Raw genomic sequence first — 27,886 nt, 5'->3', positions numbered from 1 at the left:
CTGAACTTCTGAAACCACCTTTGACATTTTCTTTCATTGAGAGACTTTGCACCATAAACACCTTGAATGTTTCATGTAGCTTTTGCTGCACTATTGCCTTTTTAAAACTCGTAAAGCTTTACGTGCCTAATGTGCTCCTCAGACACATCCATCTTCATAAGAGTTTATTTGATTGATGATCTGAAAAAGTGGTGTTAGGTTAGTTTCTTTTATTTGTCTGAACATTTTTATACATGTCCTACTACATATTTTAGTCATTAAAGCCTTCTGCAAAGAGAGAAATGATGATGCATTTATATAGATTTAGTTAGAACCAGTATCTCTCCATTTATATAGATTTAGTTAGAACAAGTACCTCTAGTATGTTTGTCGTGCTGTAGTATGTTTGTTATCTATACAGTGGTATGTATGTTATACTGTAGTATGTTTGTTATATTGTAGTGTGTTTGTTATACAGTAGTATGTATGTTATACTGTAATGTGTTTGTTACACTGTGGTATGTTTGTTATATTGTACTGTGTTTGTTATACAGTAGTATGTATGTTATACTGTAATGTGTTTGTTATACAGTAGTACTGCGTTTAAAGAATGTTTAACACTTATATTATCTGTTCGCTTCCTTAAGATGTTTTCAAGAAGAAGGAGATGCATATTTCATTCATACTGTGTTAAGTGTATCCTCTGACGACGACGCGTTTTACTCAATCCAGAGCTCATCCTTCATTGGCTATAAAACAACAAATAATGGTCAGAACTATATTTATTCAAGTTGTTTGTTGCAATAACATATAAGTGACCACAATTGCAAAAGACATTCAATATAACATTTGCTATTCTAACAAATGATTGGCATAAAGTTTAATTATTACAACTTGTGTTTTTAAACAACGTATTATACACTTTCACCCATAGCCAAAACCATCTGCCCTCAATTGTCGTCCTGAATTGATCGGGACTGTGATTCGATACGTGTGAACGTGGTTATTGAAATGAGAAGTATTGTGTACGACTTTCCCAGTCACGTGAAATGTTTTCATTCATGGGTTTTAATTTCAAAAGTGTAGCGGTACAATTGAGTAGTTTAATTATTGTGATTTCTGGTGGGAAATAGAAGGCGTGGTTACCTTTCGACGTGTTATAGTAGTAAAACGGAGCTGACGTAAACGATGACATACGGCGTTATTCTTTGAACAAAGCATGCGAGAGAGAGTTTTTCAAAGTGAGTGTGGGTGGTTCGAGAATTCTGGTTCACTTCTTTCCCATCCACATGCTTTTGGTCACGTGATGTCAAGTTTTCTTTCATTTGTTACTCTTATTGTTTCACCGAACGGATGTACACACTCGTTAACCCTGTATCTGTCAGCTGAGTGAGAAAACGGATTTCGTTAGCCCACTCTTTCCACATAAAGTTATTAGTAATTTCTTTATATATTTGGAGAACATTAAATGTGGTAGGCTCTGTTGAAATAAGTATAGTAATTAATTTGATGTAGTGTCTATTAAATAGTAATATAATCATGTCCAATAATGTAATGGGAAATGACGTCATGAATCTTTCAGTGACCTTGATCTTTGTACTTCTTTCCTAGAGTATAAATTATTACTTTAACACTTTATTTTTAAAGTAAAGTTATCAAACCTTGTTATCTTATTTTGTTTACTAGCTGTTGGTAATATAGAATAGGCGGAATGTAACTTAGCGTTTAGTAATATAGAATAGGTCGAGCGTTACTTAGTCGTTAGTATTATATAATACGCTTATTCTGACTTAGCCATAAGTTTGTTGGGGTGTTGACCGCAGGATTCGACTGAACACAATCCACACTCTTAGATATTTGGACATTGTAAGTGTAACAGTCAGTGCCACTATTCTGCTGAAAGTAACCTTCAGAGAAAGTGTTTCGACTCTTTGTCGTTACTCTAATCAACCATTGCACATCAGAGGAGTCTTTACTCGAAACTTAGGGTCGAAACCTTGTTATTTAATCATGTGTTGCATAAAGTGCGATCAGGGTTTAAAGCATCAGTTATGGTAATGTGTTTCTACGATATATATATGTGTGTGTGTGTGTATCGTCTCAGATTTTAACCCAAGATCTCTTGCACACGAGGGGAGTGCTCTACCAACTTAATTAGAAGGCTAGCACTTGTTAATGAGGCACTTTTTGGTAAGTTAAATAAATACATTTCCTCCTCCCACAAACAATGTTTGTCTTCGTGTCTAGCCTCACCTTAGGGTTCTGGAAGACCACTATTTAGGTCTCAGTACAGTAACTGTTTTTTAATATATATGTATATTGCTTGCATTCTTGCTTATAACAACTCCAAGTATTACTCAGTTATAGGAGCAGAAAATTTGAAAACCACATTAACGTTTATAAAATATGTATGCAGTTTAAGTATGTTGGATTCTGGCTGAGGTTTCAATCCAGTTAAACCCTTATAAAAATGTAAAACTAGACATAAGTTAAAACATTATTCATTTATTAAATAAACAAACATCGACATCTTTCATGTCATTATATATGTAAACAGGGAGCTAGAAACAGGAGAATATCCCAAAATGTACGGAGTGGAAAGGTTGTTTATTGGTTCCGAGTAATGCCATCTTTTTCAGTTTGTTTCTTTCTTGGATGGTCCCATAACGCCTTGTTGCTTATACTGTGTCTCTAGTTATCGGTTCGAAGTAATGCCATCTTTTTCAGTTTCTTTCATTCTTGGATGGTCCCATAACTCCTTGTTGCTTATACTGTGTCTCTAGTTATCGGTTCGAAGTAATGCCATCTTTTTCAGTTTCTTTCATTCTTGGATGGTCCCATAACTCCTTGTTGTTTATGTTGTGTCTCTAGTTATCGGTTCGAAGTAATGGCATCTTTTTCAGTTTGTTTCATTCTTGGATGGTCTCTTAACCCTTTCTTCCTTCTGTTATGTCCCTCATTATGGGTTCGAATTTTCGCCATCTTTGTGAATTGTTTTCATTATTGTATGATCTCTTAACCCCTTGTTGCTTTTGCTGTGTTCCTCATCAGGTTTATCTTAGTACAGCTGGTTCTTTGCTTGTATTGAGGATACAAATGATTTGCAAGTAGTCATACGATAAGCAGGGCCATGATGGATTCTTACAGTTGGGTAAAGAGGGAGAACTTTCCATGGATGATTGAAATAATTAATATAAAAGGGTCCCGGCATGGCCAAGTGGGTGGCGTTCGACTCATATTCTGAGGGTCGCGGATTCGAATCCCCGTCGCACCAAATATGCTCGCCCTTTCAGTCGTGGGTGCGTTATAATGTGACGGTCAATCCCACTATTCCTTGGTAAAAGAGTAGCCCAAGAGATGGCGGTGGGTTGTGATAACTAGCTGCCTTCCCTCTAGTCTTACACTGCTAAATTAGGGACGAATATCGCAGATAGCCGTCGTGTAGCTTTGCGCGAAATTAAAAAAAAGATATAAAAGGAGATACGATAAATGTGTATACCAGTGTGAATCAAACAGACCAGTTTTAATACATTTTTTCCACCAAATATTAATTACCAGTTTCTAACTCGATCCAAGAATAGGGATCGTTATTGGAAAGTAAATCTTTTAGTGTAGTTAAAAGAAGGAACGACAAAGGATTAACTCATCGAATCGTTTTATTTATTTTCACATCGTTCTTATTTTGTTTACTGTTGAGTAAAAACCTACACACTGAACTATCTATGCTCTATCCACCACGAGTATCGAAACCCGATTTTAGCGTTATAATTTCCCATGCATATTGCTAAGCCATTGGGGGGGGAGAGCATGTTGTTGATTTGATTTTGTGCATGAAATGCAACCTCTATTTCTATTAAAGTATTTTCTTCTTAATTCGACTGCTGTGTGATTAACTTTAATGACCTGGCATGGCCAGGTGGTTAAGGAACTCAACTCCTAATTCAGATTACCTTCAGAGGTCGCGGGTTCGAATGCCCGTCACACAAAACATGCTCGCCTTTTCAACCATGGGACGTTATAACGTGTCGGTCAATCCCATTGTTTGTTGGTAAAAGAGTAGCCCAAGAGATAACGATAGGCGATGATGACTAGCTGCCTTCCCTCTAGTTTTACACTGCTAAATTAGGGACGGCTAACGCAGATAGCTCTCATGTAGCTTTGCGCGAAATTCAAAAACAAAACAAATCTTTGGTCTGTACATACTGAAATATTAAGGTCTATTGTTTGTGAGTTTATTTAAGTGTTAAGGCGTGCGACTCGTAATCTGAGGATCGCGGGTTCGCATACCCGTCGCGCCAAACATTCTTGCCCTTTCAGCCGTGGGGACGTTATAATGCGCGGTCAATCCCACTATTCGTTGATAAAAAAGAAGCTCAAGAGTTGGCGGTGGGTGGTGATGACTAGCTGCCTTCTCTCTAGTCTTACACTACTAAATTAGGGACGGCTAGCACAGATAGCCCTCGAGTAGCTTTGTGCAAAATTTAAAAAAAATATATTTAAGCAATGAGACGAGGGGCTGTTTTCTAAATGATGCTAACAATCATTGGGATACATTATGTACAATTACTTAATGTCCACAATCACAGCATCAAGAGCTTCAAAGTTGGCATTCAGTTGGCCTATCAGCATGAAGGACTGTTGACGTGAGTTTCTTTGGTATTCGTCCCTTCTACGTGTGCATCGTTAGTGGCTCTCAGCATGTCCGAGTAATATGCGATTTCAGTCCACGTTCGCTGAAGAATGTCTACAGTTACAGTGGCGATGGCAATAGTTGTCGTGGTCTCTAGCTCCATGATGTTTGCTATAGATGTGTGATACACGATATCCATAATATACCCCTAAAGAAAATCTACTGGAATAATGTCTTTGCAAGATAAACCACCAATTGAAAGTTTTATAGCACGATTGCCATTTTACAGGGTAACATAACTCACTGCAGTGAAACTAACGTGTCAGTAAAAACACTACTTTGGTTGGGCTACAAGACGTTTAAAGGTGCATGGCCGTATTTATTTTGTGGTTTAATTAATAAATTTTAAAATAAGAAAGATAATGTTAGACCATTCTGTATAATGACGCCGTTTTTACTGCACAACCTATATAGGGAATTCTTGAGAATTCTTGAAAGTACTCACGGTTCATAAGTGCTTCACATACAAAATTTATCAAATCATTTATATGGGTTAGCGGTAAGTTTACCGACTTAAAACTCCTAAATCCGGGATTCGATTCTCTGCAGTGGACACAGCATATAGCTCAAAACGACTTTGTTTTAAAAACAGACAACAGACGGATAAGTTAGTTATCAATTACATTTCTTTTCACGTTCAGCACTCAAAAAAAATGTTAAAATTCATTCCTGTAAAAAATGAGCCATGTAACTTGTCTGGCAATACATTTCTTTATTTGTGGTGCTAATTTCAGGATATTTTAAGGCATTTATTTTGTTAAATGGGTGCGTCTGATTAATTGTGTAGAGTTGATTGTATAGGTTATTAACGTATCTTCATTTCATGTCAGCATTAATGTATTTAACGGAAAAGAGAGATAGAAAAAGAATATGCTTGTCCTGTGTTTCGCCATGATCAATAAAAATAGGCAATGTGGTTAGACAAGATATGAATTGCAGAGTAACATTTAATCCTCAATTAAAATTAAGTCATATATTTAATTGTTTGAAAGATAAAATTATATGAGGGGGTAAATGTGATATATATAAAATTTCATGTACTTTTGGCCTGGGTTATATTGGTCAGACAAGTGAGAATTCGAAACGTAGAGTAAAAGAACGTCATAATGCGGTAGATAAATTGAAAACGGTGAAATTGGCTGTGAGGAAACGTGAAGAATTTTACACACAATGTTGACTGGAATAATGTATAAATGACTAAACGGGTAACAAAATTGTGAACTAAACATAAAGAGAATCCTTAGAAATTGTTTGAAGCAAAATCATACTATAATGGAAAACTTGCTTACATGATACTGGGAAAACCTTTTTATTACGCGATGTGTAATCCCCAAGTTCGCAAAATGTTTATCCTTTGTGCATGTAGCCTTGCAATATGGGTTACGATTTTCCCGTTTCCCGTTACGGAGAACTTTATTTTTTTTCTTTCTCAGGGTACAGTTATGACATCATGAATACGTCACACACTGATCTAATGCACTGGCCCCACGGGTAATCGGCTACTGAATGTAAATAGAGATTTAGGCCCAGGAGGTCTGGAAGTAAATTTTTGAAAATCATTGTTGCGAGTGGCACCACAGTGAAAACATACCAATAATATACATAGAGTCATGTGAAAAAATTAAGACACCCTATGAAAACCTGTATATGTTTGTAACAATTTTGGATAAATGGATATTTAATCTCAATTGTAACAATACTGAGATATTAAAGTAATATAACTAAACAATTAAAACTGAAGAAAACACTTTTCAAGATCTTCTATAAAATGTAATTCTACAAAAATACATATTCTAACAGGAAAAGTTAGGACACCCCCCACATTTATACCCACTTAAAATGGCTCAACTCACACACAGGTGTATCACACCAGGTGCACGTGATTAGAAGATCGTTACTCAGCATTTTGAATGAGGCTTGCCCTATTTAAACCTCAGACATTTAGTTTGGTGTGCTTCTGACTGTTGAAGTGAGAGTGAGCACCATGGTGAGAGCAAAATGAGCTGTCTGAGGCCTTCAGAAAGAAAATTGTAGCAGCTTATGAGTCTGATAAGGGATTTAAAAAGAACTCAAAAGAGTTTGAAAACAGCCATTCTACTGTCCAGAAAATAGTCAACAAGTGGAGGGCTTTCAAAACAACTGCCAACATGCCCAGGTCTGGTCGTCCAAGCAAGTTCACCCGGAGAGCAGACCGCAAGATGCTAAAAGAGGTCTCCAAACACCCTAACATGTCATCACGGGACCTACAGCAGGCTCTGGCTACTGTTGATGTGAAAATGCATACCTCTACAATCAGAAAGATACTGCACAAGTTTAACTTGCATGGGAGGTGTGCAAGGAGGAAACCTTTTGCTCTCTAAGAGAAACATCAAGGCCAGACTGAAGTTTGCCAGAGAGAACGCAGACAAAGACCAGGACTTCTAGATTAATGTTCTTTGGACAGATGAGTCCAAAATTGAATTATTTGGACACCAGAACAGAAGACATGTTTGGTGTAAACAAAATACACCATTCCAGGAAAAGAACCTCATACCAACTGTGAAGCATGGAGGTCGAAGTGTCATAGTTTGGGGCTGCTTTGCTGCACCAGGACCTGGACAGCTCACAATCATAGAATCCACCATGAATTCTACTGTGTATCAGAGGGTGCTTGAGGATCATGTGAGACCATCTATAAGAAAATTAAAGCTGAAAAGGAACTGGACCCTGCAACATGACAATAATCCAAAACATACCAGTGAATCCAGCAAGGACTGGCTGAAAACTAAGAAATGGAGAGCCCTGGAATGGCTGAGTCAAAGCCTAGATCTTAATCCCATTGAGATGCTGTGGGGTGACTTGAAACGGGCTGTACATGCAAGAAACCCCTCAAACATCTCATGGCTGACAGAATTCTGCATTGAGGTGTGGGGCAAACTTCCTTGAGACCGATGTCAAAGACTGGTAGATAGCTACAAGAAGCGTCTCACTGCAGTTATTTCAGCCAAAGGTGATAACACCAGCTATTAGGGATTAGGGTGTCCTAACTTTTTCACATGACTATACATGGTTTATAAGAAACTGCATGTATACTTCGTAGTTTATTATCCTGGAGGCAGTGGAATTATTTCCACCTAAACATCTCGAGTTGTTTTTTAAACTTGTATTGTTCAACTTTACAAATACATTATGGTGCAAACAAGAAACGTTGATGCTTCGTTCTAGTAATTTTATTTAAGATGAAGTGATTATTTCTTTAGGAGTTGACAGTGTGATTCATCTGTGGTAGGGTGGTGATGTAATAACATAAGTTGTCAACGAGTGTCACTTTTCAAAGGGATGAACAGTTTGTATGTATCCTATTTTTTTAGCATAATGCTGTTAGGGTTCATCTGCCTTACAAATTTTACATGCTTTGTCCATCTCTTAACTAATTTCCAAATTTCGTAGCCTTGAGAAGTCATGTCTGTTACCTTTCCCTTGTTCCCTCATCCTAGATTTTAATCGACTACAAACTTAATATGATAAAATTAATATATTCATGAGTACGGATTACAGTAATATGCATGTAAAATAATTGCAATGTACGGCGTATGAGATAACCGTTTATAAAAATTACGATAAATATTTCATGCACTTAAAAAAAATATATACGCATGTTTAAGAGATTTGCGAGAAATTCGTACGGTTCTAACTTAGTCCATATAAACATATACCTTTTATCAAATATACTTTACGTTGATGACGAAAAGGCCCGGCATGGTCAGGTGGTTTAGGCACTCGACTGGTAATCCGAGGGTCGCGGATTCGAATCCCCGTAGCACCAAACATGCTCACCCTTTCAGCCGTAGAGACGTTATAATGTTACTGTCAATCCCACTATTCGTTGGTAAAAATAGTAGTCCAAGAGTTGGCGGTGGGTGGTGATAACTAGCAGCATTCTCTCTAGTCTTACACTAGTCTTTTTTTTGAGTCAAACTGTAGTAGATCTATATTGTTTTCTTGGCTATAGTAAACACCAAAGTCTATTAAACGTTTGATACATAGTTAGTCATCTTGGTAATACTTTCTTGTACAGAATCATCATTTGTAATTAGAAGTCGTTATTTCGTATTCCCTTTTATTTTAAAACCAACTTCAAAGATAAAGATTGGCTTGGTTTGTTTTGAATTCCGCGCATAGCTACACGGGGCTATCTGCGCTAGCCGTCCCTAATTTAGCAGTGTAAAACTAGAGGGAAGGCAGCTAGTTATCACCACCCACCACCAACTCTTGGGCTACTCTTTTACCAACGAATAGTGGGATTGGCCGTCACATTATAACGCCCCCACGGCTGAAATAGGGAGCATGTTTGTTCTGACGGGATTCGAACCCGCGACCCTCAGATTACGAGTCGAATACCTTAACCACCTGGCCATGTGGGGCCCCACATTGAAAGAAACGAAATATTTACAACTTGTTATATCAAAATAACTTTGATTGTACTTGCCCTTGACGATGCTATTCAACGTAACGAAATACAAATATAACTAGGAAAACTTATTGTTCTAGTTCAATTAATACTTGTTTTATCTGTAAAACTTGGATGTATAAAATAATTCATGTTATACGTGCTCATGTTTTCGTTATGCTCTCTGTAATAACATGGAAGCTGTTGTTTTTTTTATGTCGGTTGCTATGGCTTCAAATCGTTAAAACATATGTTGAAACTTAATACTTGATATCCGTGAGGCATTGCAGTAATGTAAGTACTTTAGTTCATACACTCCTGCCACTGCACTGTGATGTATGTATTCAGTATATTTAATATTAACTTTTGAATGTAGAAACAAATGCCATTTGTTATGTTGAGCTACTAATATAATTGTTGAGACTTATCTGCTAACGCTGTAAACCTTTAAAGTGAAATGTTTTTTTTAATCACAGTTCCCGCTTCTTCTTTTTGTTTTTATTTTCTGGTTTGCTTAAATTCGTTACCTCGCCAGCTTCGGCGTACAGCTACGCAAGATCGAGCTCATTTTAATTACAAACTACCAACCGCAACGGTTAGATTAAATGTAAGGAGAATTTAAACTTTGAGATATATATATTTTTTTCTTTCTTCTTAGTATGTTCTTACACTACACACTTGTGCACGCGAGAGTTAACGGGGTTTTACCTCAAAGTAGTTTGTTACAAAACGAGTGCAGTTATGTATTAAATAAAAATATTTTGAATATTTAAATCCATACCAGTTATGTATTGCTCCGTTAGGAGTTAAAGATCTTATAATGTAGCCTTAATACACTTGACGGAACACTGGCGTGCGCCATACTGTACTGGATAAGCCGAATCGTGTTTTCCCATAGTCAGAGTGTAGGCATTTATTATCTGGCAATTACCAGGAAAAATACAAACAAATTAGCATGTTTAACATTCACTGTATGCTTTAAAAATCTTAACGAGGGCAACATGAGGCACGTAATTAAATTCATATTTGATGTTCGTGACATTTGCAAACAAATGTTTCTAAAAAAAAATCCTATTTGAAACAGCCAGTGAATATGTACAACGATATGGTCTAGTTATATTATATTTCACGTAGGTGGCGCAGCGGTAAGAGTGAGGTCTTCTGACGCTATACTCGCATTGGATTGAGCTAAGATAGCTTTGTGTACCTTTAGGTTTGACAGTAAAACAACAAACAGTGGTTCCAGTAATCCCTCCAGTGGCACAATGGTATATCTGCTGACTTACAACGCTAAAGCCGGGTTTCGATACCTGTAGTGAGCAGAGCATAGATAGCCCATTGTGTTGTTCTGTGCTTAATTATAAAACAACAACAATAACTCCAGCAAGACTTTTATTTACTCTATTACATAGTAAATGCGAAGTTTGTACAAAGGAAGGACACATTATCATTTTTCTTCAGCGATTTTTGATGTTTGTGTGTGGGCGTTTTTACTTTTTTTTTCGTTTTTAGTAAATCAGTTTAATAAATCTCCCTCTTATCTCTTGGTAACTGTAACTAGAATCCATCCAATAAATCTAGGTTAATGTAATTAATCGCCTGCTAGTTACTGTAACTAGAATCCATCCACTAAATCTAGGAACGAATTTAATATAATTAATTGCATTCTGGTTATTGTAACCAGAGTATATCATTAATTATAGGAATGGATTTAATATTTTTATTTCGATTATCTAACTATAAATTTCCAGTTTTCCAAAAAGAAAAAAATGTAAAAGGCCTTTTTTATTGCATGTTTATAACCAAATGTAGGTGAACTTTGAAAACCAACTTTCTCATTCGTTCGTGTTGGGGTTTTTTTTTCATAAAAAAGAACATCCCGTATTTGAGTTTTTAAGTTTGTTATTACATAAATCAAGCTCATATTGGAGTTGGGTTTTGGTAATGTATTAAAATATCTATAATACATTAAGATAATAACAACTTACGAGTTTCATGCTCTAAATATTCAGCTTATGTTCTTCTTAGAAAGATTTAGTCCTACATAATCTGGCACGATTTAATGTTGTATGTCTAACAATTCCCGGGAAACTGCCATCTTTGAAAATTGGGCAGAGCTTATTGTTGTTTTTAATTTCGCGCAAAGCTACTCGAGGGCTATCTGCGCTAGCCGTCCCTAATTTAGCAGTATAAGACTAGAGGGAAGGCAGCTGGTCATCACCACCCACCGCCAACTCTTGGGCTACTATTTTACCAAGTGGAATTGACCGTAACATTATAATGCACCCACTGCTGAAAAGGCAATCATGTTTGATGCGACGGCGATGCGAACCCGCGACCCTCAGATTACGAGTCGCACGCCGTAACCCATCTGGCGATGCCGGCCATTGGCAGAGCTGAAAACGTTTGTGATATTTAGTTACTTCCCTTTCGCCTAATTGAAATTTTGTGGATTTGTAGGATTAATTGCGACAAATCCATTTGTTTCGTGTTACTGTTTCTTTTCTTTCTCATACTTTTGGAAATAATTTGAAACATTCCTGCTGAGAAGGGAACATTGGTTAAATTACGACATTGGAATTTAAAGTATAAATTTTAGTATCGGTTTAGCTAAAAGTAAATAATTACTAGATTGTATGTGTTATTTTTTAATTGTTTATGTTGTAAAAATACAGAAAATGGCCATTATTCCCTTCAAACTTTGCTTTTGTGACCTGGATAATTCAATTTAGAAATTAACCTATTTTATATGTAAAACAGGCAAATTTACACATTTTCATTTATATAAGTTCTGAATAAAACAACATATGAATCAAGATTTACATGTATCTATACTAAAGTTATACAAAAATGTTTAGAAGTGAGTATTTTTTCTAGATTTGCATCTGTAATGTAAATCACTTTCACGTATCAGCCCCCAAGTATAGTCTGCCATCATGTTTTCGTTTTCGGCTCTCAGGTCACAAAAGCAAAGTTTAACGAGAAAAACAGGTCTTTTCCGTTTACTTTAGGCATAAGCAATTGGGAAATAACACTTTCTGCCCAGGAACAAGAAAAAGTAAAACTTTTGTTGCATAGTGTAATTAACCTTAAACAGACTGTATGTGGGGATGTGCAATATTTCACCGAACAGCATACTCGTCGGTCCCCGCCCATTCCGACTCTACGGTATGTTGGAGGGCTTATATCGCCAAAATTCTAGTTCTGATACCCGCAGTGGGCAAAGTACATGTATTCCATTGTGCTTGAAAGAAACCAATGAGACAGCAACATGGATTCTTCCAGTAGGGTTAAACTGAAAGGGTATTGCTGTCCACCCAACATATTTGGACAAACGCCATTTTCCATACTCTAATGTTAATTTCTGCAACGTTTGGACTTTGATATTTCATTTTCTTGATGGGTAACCCTATGCATCTTACTTAATGGTTTTCAGAACTCCACATCTTAGATTTTATTATACTGTTCATACAGATATGTGACCGTCGTGATGGCTCAATGTTATAAGAGTCCTATTTATCGACCTTGTGGTCTACATTATGTAATCTGTTTTTTTCTTTTCTTTTTTATCCATTTCTTTGTCATATATCAAAACGAACATATACTTGTGAAACTAGCATCAGGGGTAAATGATAGATTAAGACGTAAGCTTTGTGGACTTGAGTATCCATCCATATGTGTCCATAATGATTCGATTTTTAATATTTTTGGTTCTCGGTGTACTTTTACATGTGCATCTTTCATCTTCAAATAGCTCTTCGTACCTGGAATCATTTTACCTTTCTTAATTTCCAGTTTGTATTTGTTTGTCCTCCATTTGAGAACTGTTAAAAGTGTCATCCACTGTTGAAAGATTATTTCGACTTACGTCATCATCTCTTTAACAAGTTCAGAAGATATGACTCCTATGTCTGTGTTGGCTTGTAGAGTATATAATTGCTATTAATATTTCTATCGCTACAGGGTGAAATTTCATAGCTAGATTCTCATATATGTGTAGTGGATAATGTTGTTTGTTGCTGTTACTAGTATTGCTGCTATCCCCATATTAAGACCTTGTATGGTTATATATATTCCTGTTTCGTGCCTACTTTGCATTAAGATCCTTGTGTTCTTTCTTTCTTGCTTTAGAAAAAGTTTGTTCGAAACGACCTAGTATGACATGATTTTGAGGCTACTTTTACGGTAGGAAAAATTATACCACAAACATGGTAATTAAGCTGGTTCAGCTTCTAGCTTATTATTACCAGTCGCAACATACATTCGACGAAGTATGAAAAGAGCCGACAGTGGTATGACCTTACAGATTATGTATGGTCTGTGTAGATGGCTGTGAATATAATACGCCTTCTGAACTAAAAGAGTTCTCTTTCTATTTGATCACCCTATCTACATCCATTTATAAATCAACCCTGTGTGCACACTGGAGAGTATGGTTTGTACGTTGTTGTTGTTTTAAAAAACAAACTTGCTGTTTGTTCAGTGACATAGATTTTGTAGTGACAGACTGATAAACAAGGTTTTGTAAGATATTACAACACTATCGCAAATTTCAAGCTGTAATTCTATGTGATCAACTGTTACTAAATGTGTTATTTTATAAATAATTATGTTAACACTTTTTAGTACAAAGGTTACTGCTTCTGTTTCTCTGTACATAATTATTTTAAGCTTAAGACAAGCAGAATAAAAACATTATGTATAAATTTTACTGCTCACTGTTTCTTTTTTATATACTTATTTTAAGCTTAAGACAAGCATAATAAAAAGATTATGTATAAATTTTACTGCTCACTGTTTCTTTGTACATACTTATTTTAGGCTTAAGGCAAGCAAAATAAAAAAGTATGTATGTAATAGCAGAATAAAAACTTTTAAACAGGATTTACTGCTCCTCGTTTCTCTGTATAGTGCTATGAAAGTGTTAGGACAAGAGAATATTTTATCATTCATTCCATTTTATGAAGCTAATTCTTCCATGTCATAACAGATAGTAAATTTCAACACTGTGGTAATGTTTCACTGATCCATGTTGACAATTGAGTGAGCCAGGGTAAGAATACTTATCATTCTTTATATGTCCTATATACTTGTACCAAGGCATATTCTAAGGGTTATGTTTGAATGAACATACAGATCAAATTTAGGGTCTCAAATAATTGTTATGGTACCCTATATTGTCTTAATTATATAGAAAGAAGCTAGCGAGGGGATAACATATGGTACTGGTATGTTATAGAAGAAAATAATTTCATATCACTCCACAAATAAACTTAATAAAAACAGTATTTAACAATATATATTAAGTGTGATATAATGCCACGGCCTGAAAAGTATAGAGAATTTGACAGTAGAACAGATGGTTCACGTGAAAGCTTCTACGTGATGCTTTTTGAACTCCCAACAAATTCCTCCAGACTTGAAATTTTTCCCAAATACTGTCAAGTTCGTGCTAGATTGTGAGACCGAGACAGGTAAATTTAAAAATAGAAAAGATAGAGGCAGAACACCTAAACTCATTGATACTGATGTTAAGTATCTTTGCTTACACAGCCTTCAGGACAGAAGGAAGACTGCCACTGATCCCAAACGTGAGATAAACGACCATGTACCAAATGACAGAAAAGTGTTCAGTATTAAGTAAGACTCAATGAGAATGGAATATTTGGTCGTGTAGCGGTTAAGGAACCTTTGCTTCAGTCTTTAAATATTGTCAAGAAGCAGAACTTTTCCAGAAAGTACAAAAACTGGATGGTTGGGAAAAGGTGTTATGGATGAATAAGTCGAAGTTTGGAATGTTTGGTTCCGAACGTAGGCTGTATGTATGGAAGAAAGGTGAAAGATACTTACCTCAATGCATAGCATTTACCATGAACATGGGAAAGACAGTATGATTGTTTGAGGGTGTTTTTCTGCTGAAGCGACAAGAGATATTTCTAAAATGATGGAAGAATGGACCAGTGCAATTACCGTCAGATACTGGTCCGTCATAGTACACCCAATTGATTGGGTATTTTATGTAGCTAGTTTGTTAATTTAAACTGTTTTTATTTGATATTTCCACTGCTATCTGTGTTCTTCGTTTTATGCCATTTTTCTCGTAATATTATCGTAATCTGCTGCTTTAATTTGTTGTTGTTATTAATCTGCTGATTCTTTAATCTGTTGTTGTTAATAATTCGCTGTTTCTTTAATATGTTGTTGTTCTTAATCCGCTGCTTCTTTAATCGGTTGTTGTTCTTAATCTTCTGTTTCTTTAATCTGTTCTTGTTCTTAATCCGCTGCTTCTTTAATCAGTTCTTCTGAATTTTCTGCTTCTTTAATCTGTTGTTGTTATTAATCCGCTGTGTATTTAATCTGCTGTTTATTTTATGTGTTGCTGTTCCTAATTTGCTACTTCTTTAATCTGATTTTGTTCTTAATTTGCTGCTGCTTTAATCTGTTGTTTTTAATCCGCTGCTTCTTTGCTCTCTTCCCTTTGTAGTTTGTTCTTCTGTTAATCTAATCTCACGTTTTTTTTTTTTTGTTTTTTTTCCTTGGGATGATTTATTAGGTTTTCATCCTAATATTTTGCTTTCCCGGAATGTAAATCCAAGGGTTCACGATTCGCGTTCCGTTGGCGCAAAAACGCGCTACGTACTTTAGGTTGAAAGATGACGTCCGAGTATTTCTGGTGTCGTAAATAAGTTGTGTATACTTCTAGAGAATCACTTTAGTCCTCATGTCTGAAAACTAATTGATTGCCACGATAAAACAATTGAAATATATTGGTTTGTTAGTTTCTGGTTTGATTTATTTTTTTAATTTTTCGACAAAGTAAACCTTCGAAATCTGACTTTATATTTTTAACTAAACCATTTTAATTTGAGCATGATCTTTTTAGCATTTTGAAAAAATACATACAAAGAAACAATGAAGAAACTGCTGTTTTCTTTAAATAATGTGTTAGTCTGATGTCACAAGTTGTGAGGAATTGGTTAAAATAGTTTTGTTTAAACTTGTTAGACGTACTGAGGCTCCCCACCCCCACGAACTGACGAATTGTCCATATGCTACGGCTCAAAATACTGAAAAGGAACAACCCTCGCCCAGTTTAATAACGTTATTTTTGAGCAAGGCATTTCCGTGTACATTTGTTACTGGCTTATGATATTTTACTCCATATTACTACAGTTGCTCTTTTAAAAATAAATAATGCGGTTTGTATAAATAAGTTCGCGTAAAGAAAGTTAATTGGCTGATTGGTTGATTGTTTGTAATTAAGCACAAAGCTACACAATGAACCATATGTGCTCTGCCCATCACGGGTATCGAAACCCAGTTTATAGCAGTCTGTGTCCGCAGACATTCCGCTGTACCACTGAGAGGCAAAATTGATTAGTTCGCAGTTGTTTCTACTATCCAATTAGCTACGACATCACTGGGTAGAGTGAATACCGATTGGCGCGTTTACTAATAATAAGTTGGATCACCAGGTGTATGTGTGTTTTTAACGATTTTCGTCTGAGAATCTTTTTTGTTGTTGTTGTACAAGTCGTAATTATTTTATTTTCTAAAGCTAGAAGATGAGGACATTACAGTTTTAGAATTGCCCCCATGTTTACGTTAACTTGTCAAATCGTAGTAAGACCAAAAAAGTCTGGTGTTTCATTTTCAAGGTTTATATTTAGTTACAGTGACGAAGATGGCTTATTGTATATATAATAGTGATACGTAAGAGTGTTTTTTTTTTGTTCACTTCTTAAACCTGTGTTTGTAATACGAATCTTAATTTGCAGTTTAAACATTTTGTTTGAAAACAAAGGTCATGTTATCGAGTTTATTTATTGTTTATGTATACGCCCACATAACTATAAGGCCCGGCGTGGGCAGGTGGGTTAAGGCGTTTAACTCGTAATCTGAGGGTCGCGGGTTCGAATCCTGGTCGCACCAAACATGCTGGCCTTTTTAGCCGTGGGAGCGTTATAATGTGACGGTCAATCCCACTATTCGTTGGTAAAAGAGTAGCTCAAGAGTTGGCGGTGGGTGGTGATGACTAGCTGCCTTCCCTCTAGTCGTACACTGCTAAATTAGGGACGGCTAGCGCAGATAGCTCTCGAGTAGCATTGCGCAAAATTGAAAAAACAAACATAACTACAAAAATTGAATTAAATTATCACACTGAAGTCAGTTGTTCAAAAGTTGGGACTAATTGTATCTTCTCTCATTTGGAACTCCCCTGACGGTACAGCAGAACGTCTGCGGATATACAACGCCAGAAATCTAGTTTCGATACCCGTGGTGGGCAGAGCACAGATAGCCCGTCGTGTAGCTTTGTGCTTAAAGTTCAAACAAACAAAACTCTTTCAGGAAATAACACATTCAAATCAATGTTTTACTTCTATTTTTAATATCTCTTAACGTTTGAGCTGTTGTTAATTTGAATTTAAGTCGTGTGTTTAATATATGGCGTAAAACGCGTGGGTCGCTGAACCAACGATTCTTTTCTTTTTTTAGATAAAACGAAAATAATCAAAATCGCATTCGTCTACAGTTGTTATTCTTCACATTTCATTTATATATATATATATTTCAGTGCTAGTTTCAAATCGTGAAATACCTCGATTTAAAGTGGTATTTTAGATCTGACCTCTTTCTGGCACTGTTGAATACCACGATTTATCGGTTATTTACAAAGTAGAAATTGTTCTTTGGAGATCATTAATAACGCATGAAGACTTGAAAACGAAAATGATATGAAACGTAAAAATCGTGATATATACACTCTTACTACTATGTCTAGACACTGCAGTGGATGTTGGCCCCGCCCCTTTTCCTCGGAAGCTTAGCAGAAAGTCTGAGGGTTTTGGAGTTGGGCACATAGCGCAGATAGCCCTCCTGGTGTATCTTTGCGCTTAACACATAGACAGAGAAGTTACGAATCTTCTAAACTTTGTTCTATTAAAGTGACTCTGTCGCAACGTAGTCGTGATTGGGTGAAATAGAGCATGTACGTAGCTAGTCGATTTCAAGCCCTTATAAACGAAAGGAAGACGGTTATTGTTGATGGACAAACTAATACAAACAGATGCAGTGTGAGTGAACTGGATTATTCGTGGTATTGCGTACCTACGAGTGTGTGTGTGTATGTCATTAGTTTTGTGTAGACGCGAGTGAATTTGTTTTCTATTTGCATCTGATTGCGGTTTAATACGTATCTGCCGGACTAAGAAAAATGACTTTAAGGTTTTAATGAATGGTTTATACACGGCGAGTCTTCTAGCAACAGGTGAAGGTGCAATTCGGTATCCGCCGGGCGCAGTATGATTAAAGGTCATAAAAGAAATTTCTTTTTGCAGACACCAAACCACTCTCTGAGGCTACGGATGTGGGAAGCCATACGCTAAATATAACGTCTGTGTAGCAATTTGTATACATAAATACTGTGTCTTCAATAGATAACCCTTACTATCTCCCTGTAGGCGGACGAACCTTCGGAAGAAATCATTATAATGGAGGATTATTTAAGAGGTAGGTAACCCTTTCTATCCCTGGTAGCATCGATACTTCATATCAGTTAACATAACCTAATAGGTACGTCTTATGTCTTACCTAACTAATTAGGTCCACTCTATCATCCAACATCATTATTCACACGTCATCTCTACGTGCCGTGAGTCACGTGTTCTGTTTCTTTCCCTCCTTGACCCCACCTATATATATATATATATATATATTTCGCGTAATAAATATTATCTACCTGCTAAAGGTCACGCGGTTACACAGTATACGCTCTTCTTTGTAAGCACGTTAATTTTTCACATATTTATGACGTCACAACTTGATGGTAGTTGATTTCGTACTACATTTCATTAATAAACTATATGTATAGAATGAAAAAAGTAAATAAACTCTAACTTGTTATAATAATACCACCTCTTGTTGGAAAATTCTTTGATAAAACCTTAGACGTAAATTTTATCAGGTATGTTGCTAAAACACACATATTGTAATCTAGGGTTCGATTTTCCACGGTGGAAAGTGTAGATAGCTCATTATGTGTCCCCCTAGTGGGACAGCGCTTAGTCTTAGTATTTACAGCGCTGCAGTCAGGGGATCGATTCCCCTCGGTGGACACAGCAGATATATGGCCTAATGTGGCTCTGCTATAAGAAAATGCATACAACGCATTTTATAGATTTGAGCTGAAAAAAAGAAAATAAACATCATTGTCATCGATGACTGAAATTTAGTAGGGAACATCATAAAAGTTATTTAGGTTTAGTAGGGAAATTTTTGCATAATAATAGTTATGTAAATATAGTAGGGAAATGTTTACGTCATAAGAGGTTATATAAATTTAGTAGGTAATTTTTTTACGTAATGATGTTTAATAAATTAGTAGCGAAATCTTTACATCATAAAAGTAAACAGTGTTGTGAGATTCAAGTTTGTTGGAACACTGTTCTAAATAGATAAGTTTCTTGAGTCGTTGTGGGATATTTACATGATCGTGTTTGATTTGTAACTTTTACACCATAACTTTCACTCACTATCAGACATACGTGTATATATAATTTACTGATATATTTGCTCAGTTGGATCAGTTAGCTATTATATTATATTAATAACACAGTATACATGAACTTAAATAATGCATAAAACCTCCAGAAAACATGATATTTTCCAAGTTAAAAACATACTAAACAACCAAGTTATTTCAAACAAAATTATAAACGTTTTATTTTTACAGTTAGCACGTGACATATGCATAGGACACGGTTTATTTTACTAACACTTCTTTTTGCGTTTCAGCGGCGGCGCCAGAAACCGGTTTCAAAGGTAAGTCTTATTTCGGTTTATTTTCAGATTAAACTTTCATTTTTCGTTTTGTTGTACATATGACTCTTAATTTTGTTGGAACTATTGTAAAAGCGAACTTTTAATATTTAATAAGTTGAAGCTCATTAGAAACAGACATAAACCAAGTTGGATTTCATGTTTTTCTTAATTTGAACTCTTACGATTTTAGATAATAGGATTTGGAAAATCCAGAGAATAAGAAATCAGATGTGAAAGTTCCAGTGGCAAACTTACAACTAAGGTTGTTTGAACTGTATACAAAATCACGACCAAGGTTACCTTGAAATTGACCTACGAAGGTCGAAACGTTCTGTACCTTATTTTAATTAAAGTTTTAATATCCATACCAGCCGTCTTGAGAATAGATGTTTACTTCAAGTGGGTTTCTTGTGATCATGAAGTCTCATCTTATTACATGGCTGTAAGGCTTATAAAAGAAAGATCTGTATGAGCATGCTATTTTTGGTTAATAAGATTTTCTTTATTTTAAGAAGGAAGCTGTGTTTTACTTCTTATTTCACTGTTTTAATCGAGTTTATGTTATTATTTATAAACGAAACTGCTTTGAAAGGATTGAGGTGAACGCAATTTAATCATTTCGACAAAAATAAAATTTATATATATGAGATGATCCCTAACTGTAGCTTCATGATTATTAGACTGAACATAAGGTAACCATAGAATACTGTTTGGAAATTCGGGTCTTTTGTTCTTTAAATACAGGCAGTTTGCGTTAACTGCGCATGACTTGGAGGCAATTTTCAGTTTATTGTGCTAAAGAAGTACAGTATAAAATATAGTACTAATAATTTCAACTTCTAATATATTTAAAACATATTTCATCTATTTAAGTTATTATTTGTTTTTGTGAGAAATAAATAATTTATATTCTCGGATGAGACTCATAACTGTTTACGTTACGAAATACGCTTCCAAAATATAAAGTCTTTTGAAACTAAGACGTCATATAATACCTTTATATTTATTAAAGATGGCTACAACTGCCGGAAGATTTCTGCAAAAACTGGACTGGAGTTAAATAAAAGTCATAAAGAAACCAGTCCTACAGATGGCAAGAGCAAGTCCTACAGAAAGACCACATTGATACAGAATTTCTTGGAACCGTTAGTGTTAAAATTGAACTTGCAAAGTGTCATACATGTTGCAACGAAAATAAGTGAAAACATTCATTATAACAAGAGAACCTTTCTTCCGAAGAGACAAGAAACAGAAAAGGTAGAAACTTCCAAAACCCCAAAACATTGGACAGCCTGTATGCGCAGAAGAGAATTTTGGTTTCATGAATCAAAGATTGATGATTGAAACCAAGAGATGTGGCCACGATGCTGGAAGACTATGAGAAATGTATCCACAATTTTACTTAAACATGGAGGAGACAGCATTCAAGTCTGAGACTGTTTTACCACAACTGTGGATAATTATTCCTGCCATATTGATGGAGTCCTAGATTCCTTCCGGTGTAACGAAATGCTCATTAACTTTGATGTTTCTTCTGACATCTGCAGTGGGAGGAATTCCTTTTTTAGTTTGATAACGATATGAAACATATAATAAATGTTCAAACAAAGTATTGTAACAGATGGAACAAGAGGAAAGCATCTTTGGATAATTAATGTGGCCTAGAAGGACTTCAGACTTCAGTGTCTGTGTGCTTGGGATTATCTTGATGGAGTAAACGAGCAAACGCAGCCAAAGTTAAAAGAAAGAAAGATAAAAAATAATCCGTTTTTTCTACGTGTAAATAATAAATGTATATCAAGATACTAACTTGCGTAACAGAATTTTTATAAACGTTATTTTTAGTTTTTTTAGTTAGAAAAAAATATTTTCAGTTCTCTATGGATCGTTGTAACCGCTCTTGCTAAGAGTAACCTTGAAAGGACAACAATTAACACGGGAAATTTTTGTTTATCAGATAAATAGGGGTTATAACCAACATTTCGAAGGTCAAGCTATTTATCGTGGCACTAAAAATCAAAAGGTCACCCTTTGAAGATAAGTGAGTCTGATTTCTGTGCGAAGCAAAACATGACCACAAAATACCAAATAATATTTATCAACCCACCTAATGATAGGGGGATGGAATATTGGTCGTTACCCCCACCACACCTCCGGTAATGTTCAGATTATTACATCTAAGCTTATTTTACTAAGAAAGTTAGTTTCCTTCCTAGTATTGAAGTTTTTAATGTCTTATGAAACCGCCAAGAACTGACGTAATTTCAAATGGCTGTTCTGGTGGACACAGCAGATAGCCCAGTGTGGCTTTTCTCTGAAACGAACATAAAATTATTTATATGGGGATTCGTATCTTATTTTGCTATGTCTATACATGGTAAGGGTTAAATATATAGAAAAATCAGAGCGCCCTTACAACAGTACGCTGAACCCGTGTACGTAATCCGGATTTGTTAGTATTTTCTCTACAGCTAGACAGGTTAAAAATAAGAATGGCAGATTGTAAACAGTGGGTTAATACATTTTATTTACAGTATGAAATGTTTGCTTATGCCCTTGTGACTAGATTTTTTTTCTGTTATTTCGTGATCATTCTTACCCTCTTTCGATATCAAGTCGGAACGTGACAGAAAAGGCGAACATTATTACGAGTTGCAGCGAAATGTTACAATCTCGAGATTTGAACACGCAGCAGGATTCCATTTCCATTGTTAAGCCTTAAGCTGCAATGCCGTTGTCACTGGAGTAGTGGGAAGAGGGTAAAAACCAAAACTAGCTCATGACGTTCATCGCTAGGATAGCATAAAAGGAGTAGAGAATAAATATAGGAGATAGAAATTGTGGTTTTTGTTAGATATTTTGCTGTACGAATTCTCGTTTGATTGTCAAGACTTTGTTATTCAAATAATTTTACAGATGTATTAACACGTTTTAATTTGATTCTTTGTTTCCGTTTATGCAGGCCCGGCATGGCCAGGTGGATAAGGCATTCGACTCCTAATCTGAGGGTTGCGGTTTCGAATCCCCGTCATACTAAACATGCTCGCTCGTTTAACTGGGGGGCGTTATAAAGTTACGGTCAATCCCACTATTCGTTGGTAAAAGAATAGCCCAAGAGTTGGCGGTGGGTGGTGGTGACTAGCTGCCTTCCCTCTAGTCTTACACTGCTTAATTAGGGATGGTTAGCGCAGACAGCTGTCGTGTATCTTTGCGCAAAATTCAAAACAAACCAAACCAACATCTTGGGCTACTCTTTTTTACCAAAGAGTAGTGGGATTGACCGTCACATTATAAGGCTCCCGAAGCTAAAAGCATGTTTGGTGTGACGGGAATTCGAACCCACGACCCTCGGATTACGAGTCGAGCGGGGCCCGGCATGGCCAAGCGTGTTAAGGCGTGCGACTCGTAATATGAGGGTCGCGGGTTCGCATCCCCGTCGCGCTAAACATGCTCGCCCATTTAGCCGTGGGGGCGTTATAATGTTACGGTTAATACCACTATTTTTTGGTAAAAGAGAAGCCCAAGAGTTGGCGGTGGGTGGTGATGACTAGCTGCCTTCCCTCTAGTCTTACACTACTAAATTAGGGACGACTAGCGCAGATAGCCCTCGAGTAGCTTTGTGCGAAATTCAAAAAACAAACGAGTCGAGTGCCTTAACCAACAGGCCATGCCGGGACCTCTTTGAAAGGAAATAAGAAATAAGGTTGTTGTTGTTGTTTTTTTTTTACTTAAGCACAAAGCTACACAGTGCTCTGCCCACCACGGGTATCGAAACCCGGTTTTTAGCGTTGTAAGTCAGCAGACATACCGCTGAGCCACTGGGGGGGCAAGAAATAAGGATTTAAAAGTTACGGGAAAACACCCTTTATTAAGCTTAAGTGATTAGGCCTAAACTTTGGCTTTTCATTTGTTTTATTTTTTGCTTAAGGATCTCAAACAATTCTATTTTGTATTTAAAGTAAAAAAATGGAACTTTTGTTCACAGTGCTTTAATTTGTGTCATCACCAGGTTATGTTTTCAACTTCCTTTGTTCGAATATTAACCTTTTTGTTTTTATTTGTACAGGTTAATAAATTTGAAGTATAAAAGGGAGTGAAAGAAAGACGTGTTTGCTGAAATATTGTGCATTTATCATAAAGTTTGTTTTATTACCGCTTAGAATTTCTCCAGACCTTTACTTTCTAAAATGTAGGTTTCACGTAACGAAATTTGAATGCTTTGAAGCTTGTTGGAAGTGATATATTTTGGACTATGCTGAATGTATGATATATTCTTAGAAGTACATTAATCGTTATGTTTGTTGTATTTTCAGGCACAGAACTGCTAAAAAGTGGATCAGCGTGAACAAGAATTCCGTCATTGATCGTACTGACCATCGTCCAGGTTGTGCAGTATTGTGAGAAAGCCCATTTTAATGGTTCACATTTTTCAACAGGGATGGAAAATGATTTTTGGAATAGCTCTTTTTTATTTTTCTTGTGTTCTGTTAATAAATTGTACAGCCTTCAAAAGTGATCTGTTTTGTTAATATGTACGCGCACATGAGCCTTTACAAACATTTCTTGGGGGAGGGGTGAGGCCTAATTCGGTGGTGTATACATATATATATATATATATATGTGTGTGTGTTTATATGTATGTATACGCACTGAACAAATAAATAAATATATTTCTCATTTTACAATGGGATAAGAGCCTTTCCTGTGGATGCCCATATACATGCATCAATTTTGATACTACTTTCAGAAGCTAGAAGGAGTACTGAAATGATTACACTGCTGAAGTTTACTAGTGAGTGAGGAAGCAATGGTTGGATATTTCATCTGTTAACTACATCAGTTACTGTACAGTCTAGATGTTGGTTGACTAGTGAGGGAGGAAGCAATGTTTGGATATTTCATCTGTTAACTACATCAGTTACTGTACAGTCTAGATGTTGGTTTACTAGTGAGTGAGGAAGCAATGGTTGGATATTTCATCTGTTAACTACATCAGTTACTGTATAGTCTAGATGTTGGTTTACTAGTGAGTGAGGAAGCAATGGTTGGATATTTCATCTGTTAACTACATCAGTTACTGTACAGTCTAGATGTTGGTTTACTAGTGAGTGAGGAAGCAATGTTTGGATATTTCATCTGTTAACTACATCAGTTACTGTACAGTCTAGATGTTGGTTTACTAGTGAGTGAGGAAGCAATGGTTGGATATTTCATCTGTTAACTACATCAGTTACTGTACAGTCTAGATATTGGTTGACTAGTGAGGGTGGAAGCAATGGTTGGATATTTCTTCTGTTAGTGATTGTTACTGTACACTGCAGATGTTACTGAGGGAGGAAGTAATGGTTGGATATTTCAACTATTAAGTACCTTAGTAACTGATTATTACTATGTGTGACGTATTTTGAATCGTCTCTGTCTAGTGTGGCATATGAGGATGATGTCACGTTCCTTGTCCTGAGGATTTTAATGTGGGTATTTATTACTTATCGTTTTCAGTCATATTGGTTACATCTGGATTATTTGGTGTATTCAAAACATTGTAAAGTCTATATCAACCGAGCAGTTAGATCAGTTCTACAAATGCTAAAGATGTTTGTCATAAACAAAACTGTATCTTGAATTACGATGTACAGCCAATAAACTATTTTTGTTTATTTACTTGGAGTTCATGACTCCTAAAACTTGTTCAAAGATACAACAAATAAAGGGTCGTTTTTCACTTACTTAGAGTTCGTGACTCGAAAACTATATACCCAAAATACATTCAATATGGTACTCTTTTCTGTTTAATTGGCTTTTTAACTTCTAAAATGTACCCCAAAATACAACCAAGAAAGCATTATTGTTGTTTATTTGGCGTTTTTCCCTCTCAAAAGTCAAGTTTTCGGTTTTACCACCATCATAGAAAGTTATCGCATTACCATCCGCCTCATAAGACTGATTTAGACGGTAATAACGACTAAAAAAAAGTCATGTTATCACTGATTCCAGAAGACCGAGATCAACATGGATGCCATCCTCGAGGACATAGTCCAACTTAATACGAGTCGCAGAAGACAGCTCGCATCGCTAGCAACCACAAAAGATACAAGTTCCAAAATATTCAAACACTGATTACCTAGTAAATATTCAGTAGCCATAAAAGTCTGTAACATATTTTAGCTTTGTTGTTATAGTTTTGCTGTTGAGAGAAATATTTTAGCATAAAAGATTTTTCTTGTGCCAGGTGTATTGGTTAGACATCATACAGAATTATTTGGTTCAATAGTACCAGATGTATTATTGGTTTAGCATCACACAGAATTGTTTGGTTCGACAGGACCAGAGGTATTATTGGTTTAGCATCACACAGAATTGTTTGGTTCGATAGTACCAAATGCATTATTGGTTTTGCACCATACAGAATTGTTTGGTTCGACAGTACCAGAGGTATTATTGGTTTCGCATCACACAGAATTGTTTGGTTCAACAGTATCAAATATATTATTGGTTTAGCATCACACAGAATTGTTTGGTTCGACAGTACCAGACGTATTATTGTTTAGTATATAAAAGTCTCCTTTCCAGTCTAGTGAAATTAAGAAGATGGATTCTAAGTTTTTAAAACCTGATAATGTAAAGAAAACTTAACAAAAAATGTGTATTAATTTTTGTTTCTGCAGCTGATTTGAACAGTATGATAGTGATTTTTTTATTGATACACTCAGGATTTTCAAATGATGAATTAGTATTCTAGCTAGTAAATAGAATCATTTTAAAATTAATAACATTCTAAATGATTTGATGTACCATACAGGGAGACTAGCGATTAACAGTAGAACGGGTTAAACTCAGAGACGCATTATTATTCAGTGTATTGAAGAAATTATCTTCAACATGAAAATGCTAGAATGCAATTAGAATCGAAAACGTTTGTGATGTTGTTTTCCGCTTAGCAAAAAAGTTCGAACGTTTGAAATTCTACTTTTATCATAAATAAGGTTGTTAAACATGTTTATAAATATTATTGATTCATGTAATTGTGAAACATTCATTAAATATATTTTACGCTATTGGCGTCGTAACCTCATTTTTAACATAGAAAAAAGTTGTAGTTAAGAAAAGCAAGCTGTGTTTAGAACTTAAAGACCAAACTGTATGAAAGGACGCTATTGAGTTTAAATTAGCAAATATTCTTTTTTTTTTCTATTGTTGAAGTAAAACGTAAAATAATATATTGAAAGAGAATTTTGGGGTAATATTTTAAAATAGGTTTGTTTGTTGTTGTTGTTTTTGCGCAAAGCTTCGCGAAGGTTATTTGCGTCCTTAATTTAGCAGCGAAAGACTAAATGGAAGGCAGCTTATTCATCACTACAAACTCTTGGGCTACTCTTTTACCAACGAATAGAGGGATTGACCGTAACATTATAGCGCCCCCACGGCTGAAAGGGTGAGCATATTTGATGTGACAGGGATTCGAACCCAAGACCCTCACATTACCACTCGAGTGCCTTAATCACCTGGCCATGCTGGGCTTTTAAAATAGGTAACATTTATCGGAAGAGTCTTGAGTTGTAATGGAATAGGAAATTGTGTATTTTACTGTCTCCTATTATAAACTATACAGATTAAGAGTAAATACTGACGTTGAAGTTGCTATCTTAAAATTGGACACGTACGCGTGACTAGTGAAAATTTTAATTAATTAATTGGTTCAGTTATCCGCGAGATTGGTAAGGTTGATGCGCGTTCAAAAACGTCACAAAACGAACACGCACGAAGGTTCGGTAAACAATTTGCGTACGAATCAAAGAAAGCTTCGATATCCACGTTCCACCCACTCTGTATAAACACAAATGATAAAATCAGATAAAATTCAGAGCAAACGTCTCTAAGAATTATCTAGAACTTGATGAAAGAATGAATTAAACATTAGAAGACAAGAAAATAAACAAAAAATTATATTACTTAGCCATGTGTTTATT

At 35.8% G+C, this 27,886-nt stretch overlaps 1 protein-coding gene and 1 long non-coding RNA gene across 2 annotated transcripts in view; both read left to right on the top strand.

Annotated features, from left to right (window-relative positions):
- Positions 1–21,397, top strand: part of LOC143228535 (ubiquitin carboxyl-terminal hydrolase 48-like) — a 115,409-nt gene extending 94,012 nt beyond the window's left edge. Inside the window, exons 31-33 of the mRNA XM_076459777.1 lie at positions 18,560–18,608; positions 19,893–19,919; positions 20,932–21,397. Of these exons, the coding sequence (XP_076315892.1) occupies positions 18,560–18,608; positions 19,893–19,919; positions 20,932–21,263 (408 nt within the window). The 3' untranslated portion in view covers positions 21,264–21,397. The remainder of the gene's footprint in view (positions 1–18,559; positions 18,609–19,892; positions 19,920–20,931) is intronic.
- Positions 21,398–21,562: 165 nt separating this feature from the next.
- On the top strand, positions 21,563–24,431 carry LOC143230579 (uncharacterized). Its single transcript, XR_013016517.1, has 2 exons — positions 21,563–21,698; positions 24,233–24,431. It is a non-coding gene; the product is annotated as an uncharacterized LOC143230579 (long non-coding RNA).
- The last annotated feature ends 3,455 nt before the right edge of the window (positions 24,432–27,886 follow it).

Source organism: Tachypleus tridentatus, chromosome 10, assembly GCF_004210375.1.
Source record: "Tachypleus tridentatus isolate NWPU-2018 chromosome 10, ASM421037v1, whole genome shotgun sequence".
Taxonomy (NCBI): domain Eukaryota; kingdom Metazoa; phylum Arthropoda; class Merostomata; order Xiphosura; family Limulidae; genus Tachypleus; species Tachypleus tridentatus.
This window is presented reverse-complemented; position numbering and strand designations above follow the sequence as displayed.